Raw genomic sequence first — 9386 nt, 5'->3', positions numbered from 1 at the left:
CAGTTGAAGATGACAGACGTCTGGGGCAATCAAGCACCAGCAAAATGACAGAAAATGTTGAAAAAATTCAAGAACTTATCAATGAAGACCATTGCCAAGCAATCCATGAGCTTGCAGACACTGCTGGGATTAGTTATGAAGTTTTCCAGAAGATCTTAACAGAAAATTTGAATATGAACCACATTGTCCATCACAACAACGAACCCACCCACATGTTCCTGAAAACCACAGGGTTGGAAATGAAACTGAAGGGACAACATTCTGAAACAGTGTCCGATATCCAAAGGGAATTGCAAGCGGTACTCAACGACACTGAGGAAAATGACTTCCATGGTGCTTCTGAAGCATGGGAAATATTGTGAGATCGCTGTATACATTCCCAAGGAATGTATGCAGTCACAGGAGCAAGACACAACACAAAGCACAATACACACACGAAAGTAGGAAGAGTGCTCCGATAGAAGAGGATAGGTGTGACTCGCGTATTGAGATGCGACGTAGGGATAAAAAATCCTGAACAGTTTTAATATTTAATATTTTTCAATATAATGATGAACATATATTTTAGTTACTTTAGTATGAAGACAGCAAGACATGCAGTGAAGTAGTTTAACGTAAATCGATAAGCACCTGAAGATGGCACCTTTGTGCCGAAACATGTAGTGCAGGAGTGAAGAGTGAGGTGGATGAGTGTATGCACCGTAAGACGGCTGGAATAAATCATTCCCAAGGAGACTATTTTGAAGGTGATGGCATCCAAAATTGAGTAAATTAAGCCAGCACTTCTTTTTTGATCTAGCCCAGGAACTATCCAATAGAACCTCATATTAGAACTTTGAGAATTACAAGAAATTTTCAAAATTATTGAAAACCGTACTTACACGTGTCTTATATTGACAGAATCCCAAAGGTAAAGAAATATAGAACAGGATGGTCATATGTTTGCATACAATTGCCAATGCACATCTTATTGTTTACTATACAATACTGGAGCACATAAATTTATGGGATTTGGAAATAGTGTAGAATAATATTCTACATAGTTTTGCCATAGACTTACTGATAAACTATGTCAAGTATAATACTCATACACTGGTATGCTGAAATGTTTCCCATAACTTTGTATGACAATGAAAGATAGTGAACTACTTCAGTTTGTACCCAAATATTTAAAACTATTAATACTGATCCATGGAATAACACAAAGTAAATTTCTTTGATTTTGTAACAGTAGTCTCCACTGAAATGGATTAACATATTGCTCTGGCCACACACATCCATAGCATCTTCAATTATATTACACCAGACTGTAAATGCTCTGCAGAATATATTTCTCAGATGGGGAATAATGTCACAAACATCTACAAAAGACACAAAAATATAAACACAATGAAAAGGAAAAGGCCAAGCATCATGTATAGTGGCATTATTCAAAATATTTCAGTGTTATTCTCCTTTTTCGGTGTTTCTTGCCAAATTTATTGGATGGGAATCATTTCTAAGGCTATTTGTCTGTATAAGATCCAGCCCACAGCAGAAACCACAGACTGGGGTGGTGATGAATGAAGTGACTGGCAGTGATGAAAATCTCACACAAACATTTCTACCCTATGTTGCATTCAAACTCAGTGTTTGTTAGCCTATCTGTAAGACCATGTGCACATTCAGTAGTGTAGTCACTGATATCATGTGTTAGCATTTTTTTACAAGCTGAAGATTAAGACTGTGGTCTTCTTGGTTATGGCTCTGTGTAGTAGTGATGTACAGTAGTACTTACAAGGAAGAATGCAGATGATGGAGACATGTTCTTCTGAAATACTAGTAACCAGCTGCAGAACTACATTGCATCATAACTAAGACGCCCTCAATCTTAGGGGCATCACATGTTAACTTCTTTTCTTTACAAAATCAACATAGAAATCACTCTCAAGGTACTGATCAATACACAAATTTCTGTGCTATGCAGTTTGATTTTGGTAACAATGTCTAAATCACTATAAATATGAACTACATTTTATAGCCTCAATTCTATAAATACAAACACATAAGTAATTAGGGTATTTACAGCCAATGAGCCCTTATTGCAACATTTCCTCTGATACATTTGTAATCAGTGTACTAAGAACTACCTTACAACAACACATTGTTCCCAATGCAAAGTTTAATGTATATTAATATTCATAAGTATTGAGCACTAGAAAGAATATTAATTATTATCACTATTCTCTTCAGTCAATATTTTAAGTACCCTTGGTTTTAAGACTTTCTGTAACAATATTTTATAGAATCTAAAGAGAAACATCAACTTTTGGATAAGTTTGCAATTAAAGGCAGTTTTGAGGTACAGAACTGAAGGATGAATACAACAATAACATACAATTATGGAGAATGAAACTGCTTCATTGTTTCACATAACAGCAGAAACCAAACTCAATGTTTGAAGTAACCCAGCACATCCCAACTTCACACCAAAATTAACAAATTCCATGGAGCTGATCCATCTTGAAAGGCTGATACGCAGAGAGTCAAGAAATTCCATGCCTTTTGTGCAACCCAGAGGATCATTACCATGTTGTTCATAAGAACCACAGCCACTGGACCCTATCCTGAGCAGGCTAAAATATAATGTAAACAGTGCTTTACATGCATTAATATATTTCAGCCATCATTAAAACGACTAAAGATGACCAGCCTGTGAATGGTCGTGACCTTTGCCCCTCTCCTGTTTTATCATTATATTGCTCCCAGATGTACCCTGTTCTTTTATATTCTTTGATGATGTTCTTTATCAAATTTTGCCTCAGTTCCTGATAGACTGTCTTAGCTTTCTTGCTGTATGGACCATCTGCCTTGCTGTAGTGATTGAGTGCTCTGACCACCATGTAGTTGAGGTTAATCCAGATTGGACCCCGCCAGTAAGGTGGGTCATGTTCTGTGTTTCGCTTCATATACAATGGTGCTGTTTTTGCTAGTGAACGTAAACCATAATTTGTCCATAACAGTTCTGTACTTTTTAAGTCATCTAATATCTTGTTAAGTTTGGGTGAATCTGGTTCCAAAATTTGCAGAAGAAAAGGGAAGAGACTTACATAACCAAAGGTGGAATCAACAAAACGCAATTCTGGATCCTTCAGTACCACACGAATTTTATCAGGATTCTGAGGCATTTGATATCCTGTTGGAGGAGACCTTGGAGGTGGAGGGCGTTTGAGGACAACAGCATCAGTATGCAGACCAAAGTCTGAGTAAGCCTGGGTCCTTGGAGACCAGTGTAATTCATCCAACAAATTGTTGTCTGCTAGATACCCATATGTGTTGCTGTATTTCTGACCATTTAAGTTAAGAAGTCTAGCAATTTCAGACATTGTGGATGCTGCCAGTGCTATCCAACAGCGAAGATCTACATGACGTTCATCTACATTTGGGTGAGAAGCTCGTGGATAATCATCTAGACCTGATGTTAAAGTTATAGGATTCAATTCCCTATTTGTGGTAGCATCTCTCCCTCGCCACCGATATGTTCCAGACATGTCACCAATCTGAGTCACATTGAACCAATCAAACCATGCCTGAAGTCGAGGGTAGAGTCGTTCTAGAGTCCCTAAATGACCTCCATTTTCTGTCAACTTGTCTACAAAATTCTGAAGTATAAAGTGAAAAGTCAGAAAAAAAGTTGGTGGATTTGCATTACTGTTTCTCTGTGTCACAAACTGTTCTGGAACTTTACTTAGAGCTTCCTGCCCCAAAATCTGTTCTCTTGGAATCCAACCTTCTACATTCATGAGATCAAACCAGTGGCTGATGATGTCTAATTCTATATCCAGATCCCAGGATGATATCAGAAGACCATGAAACCCTTCATCCCACAGGAATCCTCTTGGGAAGAAACTCCTTGATGGAACTGCAGAATACAGAGGTGCTTTCCAGTATGGTACTGGACCTCTTGTGTATGGTGACTCAACCCTTGATGCTCCATAGAAATAGCCCACACCACCAAGCAAGTTACTAAAAGCTGTTTTGGCAAAAACAACTTCATCAGTGTTGTACCCTTTTGTTTGTAATTTGAATGTTTCTTCAAATCTATTGTGAAAATTACTGCGATGCCAGCTCAGTTCTCTGGTGTAGGCATCCCCAGTAAGGCTTCCTGGTCGATCCATGAAACTTCCAGATTCAAACACGAAGTCGAGTTCAAATGGCACTCGGGCTGTTACCTGTGTGACCACGAAGTTTGGTTCTGCTCTCTTACCATCAGGACCAGATGATGGAAGTAATTCTCCTGGCAAAACAATATGTCTCCGATTACCCTTCTGGTGATCTGTGACCAGCCGCAGGGATGAGAACACAGTCTCTTTCAGCACATGAAGACCCTGAGTAACTGTGCTAAGATATGATTCACTTTCCACTTGACCAGAATGATTGTACAGCTTTAGAGCAAATGCTCCCAATCCCTCTGTCTCCCCAGTTACTCCCATAAACAGTCCATTTTGAAAATGTTCTGGCTTAATCCAACCCTTAGTCTTTTCTTCAGTTGCTGAATATAATAGAAATGAAATGAGTTCATCTTGCAGGTGACTGTACTGGGTTGTGACACTGATTCTTGCAGTCCAGTCTCCTCCATGGTTTCCACCAGGCCTTTTCACAAAAGATACAGTGATATTAAATGGGCCATCTTCTATTTCTTGAAGTCCAAAATTTCGTCCATCATGTTCCAACCAGCCATAACGACCCAGATTATCTCCATCCTCACACCAATGTCTGTCAATTGAAAATAATATGTAAGAAACAAAAGTTGTTTTTCACAAATTTGCTTCTTATTCCCTTAAGACTGATTATAACAGCTTACAAACTGTAACAAAAGTACTTCTGGTTTCAAACAATGCAAAAGGGAAAACTGAATGTGCAGTTTAACATAAGATCAGATTGCTTAATTCAACATATAGTGTTTTCCTACAGTTAACTGCAATAAAAATGTAACTGCTCCATTTATATACTTTCTGTATACTTGCATTTTTATGTGGGTATCAGTTGCACTTTAAGACAGAACAGTTTCTGCAGTCACAAAATTCAGGAAGGAGTGAAATAGGCAAAAAAACTAACATCAACACAGATAACCAACGCTGGTCAAGATATGAATCAGGTTATTTCAAAGTACATGCGAAATGAACTGCTAGAAATGTCTGTCATGATTTGTATGATATATAAATAAGAACACAGAGGGTAAAAAATAAATTCAGCCACAGTAGGACACTCATCCTTACCATCTAGCAATACTGACAGACTGGTCTTGAACTAACATTTAAATTTCTTAACACATTCTTGTGTAGATTAATCACAACAGAACAACAGTCAAATAGTTTAGGAATTGAACAAGAAGATACAGTATTCATCTTCAGCTGTTGACAGCACTAATAACTGTGGTGGGTTAAAATAGATACGAGTGTTGGAACTTTAATAGTGTAGACACTGCTGTAGAGATGCCATGCAACGGAAACAAATAATGTCGCTTATACCACATGTTAGTTACATACCTACCTTACATCAGAGCAAATGGACTCTCCCTTCCCACATCACGCGCATGCGCAGTGACGAGAAGAACAGAGCCTCGTGTTAGCTGGCGGTCTAATGTAGTGTTGTTACGATGTTTTTGAAACAGGAACAACGGAGTTTGCTAAAGATTGAATGTGCCAGAGGCCATATAGCACGACAGTGTCATCATGGTCTTCAAGAGGCTTGCAGGGAATCTGCATTGCCTTACAGAACAGTGGCAAGGTGGGTAAAAGCCTTCAACGAGGAATGGCAAAATGTGGCAGACATGCATTGGCCAGGTCATCCTAGTGTCAGCGAAGAAGAAGTGTATGCTCTTTCCGTGTTACTTGAGAGTGATCGACACCATATGATTCGTGAGCTGGCCCGAGAGACAGGATTTGCGCATACGACTGTGCTTCACATTCTGAAGGAACACCGGGGCATGAGAAAAATTGCATCACAATGGGTTCTGCATGATTTGACGGAAATGCAGAAATGGCTATGATACGCTGCTTGTAACCACTGCAGTGCTATGAGCGTGAAGGAGAGGCTTTCTTATGGCATATCATTAAGCTGGATGAGACAAGGGCCAAATTGTATGCGCCACAAATGAAATGCCAATCAAATGAATGGCGTCATTACGGGTCACCACGAAAATCAAAAGTTCATCAGAACCACAACAATGTGAAAGTTATGGTGATTCTCATGTACAACTGTGATGGTGTTATCCTAACGCATACCGTTCCCTGACAGCAGACCGTCAATGCACAGTATTACTGTTCATTTTTGGAACACAACCTGCGACAAATTTTGAGAAACAAGCGACAACACTTTCTGCAGAACCAACCTATCATTTTGCAGGATAATGCTCGGCCGCATGCAGCACAAGCTGTGGCTGATTTGTTCGATCGATGGGGCTGGGAAGTGCTGTACCATCCACCATACTCCCCGGACTTAAGCCCTTGTGTTTTCAACTTAATTCCTAAGATGAAGGAACCACTTTGTGGCATTCCCTTCAGAACTGTTCCAGAGAATCTTCAGGCAGTAGACCACTCCATTCGAACTATCAACACAACAGGCGCTATTAAAGGTATCCTACAACTTCCACATCGCTGACAACAGGCTGTACACAATGCTGGTGACTACATTGAAAGACAGTAAAACTTCGAAACGTGCATCTATGTTGTATCAGTAGTAAATAAATAGTTGCCACTATTAAAGTTCCAACCCTCATATTTGTTAAACAGGTATTACTATAGGTTTCCTGCAACAAATTTTACCAAACTCTATCTAGTTATTTCATGGAGAAAGGCAGGGAGGTATGCTTAATTTAAAAGGTGATATGCATTTTATTAAAAATGTGTCAGAAAATAAAAGAATTCATAGGCATTTCTCCAGGGGCTGTAGTCTGCAAGTGAACCATACCAACCGAGCGACCGCCGCTTGTTGGCGAATTTAGTGCCAACTCTAGCACACAGAGGGTGTCATGTGGTCAGCACAACAAATCCCCATGGCCATTAATTTTGGTGTTCTGGACCAGAACTATTTCCTTGAAATAGTTCCTCAGTTATCCTCACAAGACTGAGTGGACCCCATTCCTGACCCACTACTTTTCAGAAAATCTTAGGCACTTCTTACAGTAATAATTATACATATTCAATACTAGACCAAAGTTATAGGTATTATTAATTACTGTCTGCATCAGTTTTCCTGAGTTCTGTAGTTCATAGTTCTTTTGTGGAAATAAATTCAGTGCAACAGGTTTGCACCTGACAGAAAACACTGATCATCTGGAGCTCAAGACTCTCTCTGTAGGCAATTTGACATTACTCTGATTTTATAAACCTTGGCCATGGGTACTGGGCCTCATGTGTGTCGAGTTTTTAATGTTTGTCTTAGCTCTCACTGATGGCTTATGCTGTGTTCTGTTTATATACCCTATCTTGAGTTGGTGCTGGTGTCTGGAGATGAGGGCTTGCTCTATCAACTGGGCCTAGCTCAGTAGGCTTTTACCTGAAGACAAAGACAAAATCCAGTCCCTGAAACATACTGTTTTGAATACAAAAACAGGACAATGAATAATGTCCAAAAACTCAATAATTGTATTAACAAGGTATGTTTTCTTTTGGATTGTTAGAACAAAGCAGCACATATTTACAGCATCCTAGCAGCTGCCACTTCTCACCCCTCAAACCCCTGAGCAGAAGTTCAGCAAATCTGATGAAGAGTTCTTTTAGATCTTTTTTGTTATGTGACATTCAATAAATCTCAAAATATGTACAAGAACTTAAATGATGAAAGTAATTACAAAAGTGCTTATGTCAAATTCACAGACTGTGACAGGAATCAACACCTTATTCCACCTCCATCTGGTCGCAGCTGACGAGGGAAGTACCACATCAAGCCAGAGACAAGAGAATAAGGATCTCTTGTTTTCATTCCAAAGTACAGACCTGGACGATAACTCCCCCAGTAACGATCAGGAACATCTAGACCAGACTTTATCACCACCTACAAAAATACGTGTTTGCAGTGACTCTGTGTAATAGAAGCAAATATTATGCAAAACCACTTAATGATATTTATGGGTATTGTACATACCTTCTGTTCATCAAATGGTGTATTAACACGTGTTTCCAAGTACCCCATGTATGCTATTATTCCAGCAATTAGAAGACAAATAAATGCCATGCCTTGTTTCCAGTACAAAAAAATTCTTCCTTCCTTCCTGCTTTGTGTTTGACTCTTTTTTAAATATTTTGGATTTATATGATCTACAGGAAGGGGTTTACGTTGTCTAGCCATGTCCAAAATCTACAACACACTATATCTGTAACACTGCTAACACTTCAACTAAACTGCAAGGAATAGCAATACAAATGTATATCCTATCACAATTTAAATTGTTAATGTCCTGATACATTATATAAATCTGTAAATAATACTGAACCACTTCCCATACTGACAGGCAAACCTAGTCTATGGGGATGATGAATGTCTTGTTTACATTACGAACATCAGGACTAAAAGGACACTGAATATGATTATCATACGATGAATGGCTTCAAAATAAACTAGGCACTTTGTCACAGTTAATTATAAAATTCATGTTGTGGTCTTCTGGGTAGATAACTAGCAACATTATAGGGAAACATACTGCCTTCATTTCCTGGGTTTAACCCTGAAAACAGACCCACTGCCACCGTCTTAACCATCTTAACGGTTCAGTTCTGGAGATGGAGTCACTATGTTCCACCGAAACGTTGGTACCCTTCTAGCCTTGTTTCAAAGTATTTACAGATTCAATGTTCAATGCTAGATTTAGGGCAGCATTTACAATACGATTACATCTGTCATTATGGAAAGAAAAAAGTCACATTAGACATGGCCGGGAACTTCGACATCCACTTAGTATGAATTAATAGTGGGTGGTGTTAACGAATATTTATCTTGTACAGATGCCTAACGTCTTGTAAAATTACTATCTGCCGACGAAAACACTGTAACAACTATAATTCTTACGAAAAGTTACCTGTTATACAGAAACTGTGGTGAAATTGACAAAATGCCCAAGGGTAAAAAAAGAGCTAGTAAATTAACGAAGGCAATGTTGGTAATCGATAGAATCTAATATGGCTGAATTCCTGGGCACGATTCCGTTTAATCAGCTCATTTACCAAAATCTTATGAACATTGATACTTTATTTAATTATGTTATAATATACACATTATTAAACTATTATTGTAAGTAAGTCACAAACGATGGCATTATCGAATACTTGCAATAATGACATTATATAATGCCGGCTTTTTAGCTATGTCATTTAAAGCACCTGTAACATACCACCATATTGTTACAA

The 9386-nt window shown here is 38.6% G+C and overlaps 1 protein-coding gene across 5 annotated transcripts; it reads right to left on the bottom strand.

Annotated features, from left to right (window-relative positions):
* Positions 1-698: 698 nt before the first annotated feature.
* LOC111875707 (mannosyl-oligosaccharide glucosidase) lies at positions 699-9377 on the bottom strand. Of its 5 annotated transcripts, none has more exons than XM_033750179.1 (4): positions 9371-9377; positions 8128-8340; positions 7880-8037; positions 699-4755 (listed from the first exon to the last, which is right to left on the bottom strand). In XM_033750179.1, exons 1-4 carry the CDS (start codon positions 9374-9376, stop codon positions 2649-2651), a joined length of 2484 nt encoding a protein of 827 aa, XP_033606070.1. In that variant the 5' UTR covers position 9377; the 3' UTR covers positions 699-2648. The 5 variants fall into 5 exon arrangements, with proteins under 5 accessions (XP_033606070.1, XP_023727934.1, XP_023727935.1 ...); XM_023872166.2 differs by lacking the exon at positions 9371-9377 and adding an exon at positions 9059-9358 and having other exon boundaries at positions 8128-8876; XM_023872167.2 differs by lacking the exon at positions 9371-9377 and adding an exon at positions 9059-9358 and having other exon boundaries at positions 8128-8364.
* Positions 9378-9386: the final 9 nt, after the last annotated feature.

The sequence above is a fragment of the Cryptotermes secundus genome, unplaced genomic scaffold (genome assembly GCF_002891405.2).
Source record: "Cryptotermes secundus unplaced genomic scaffold, Csec_1.0 scaffold478, whole genome shotgun sequence".
NCBI classification, from domain to species: Eukaryota; Metazoa; Arthropoda; class Insecta; order Blattodea; family Kalotermitidae; genus Cryptotermes; species Cryptotermes secundus.
The sequence above is the reverse complement of the archived record's forward strand: the minus strand, read 5'-3'. Positions and strand labels throughout refer to the sequence as shown.

Excerpts from the sequence above, each read along its gene's own strand:
- LOC111875707 (XM_033750177.1), bottom strand. Across the intron at positions 8,038-8,127 it reads CACCATTTGATGAACAGAAG|GTGGTGATAAAGTCTGGTCT; the intron begins GTATGTACAATA and ends GTATTTTTGTAG. Across the intron at positions 4,756-7,879 it reads CCAGATGGAGGTGGAATAAG|ACATTGGTGTGAGGATGGAG; the intron begins GTGTTGATTCCT and ends TTCAATTGACAG.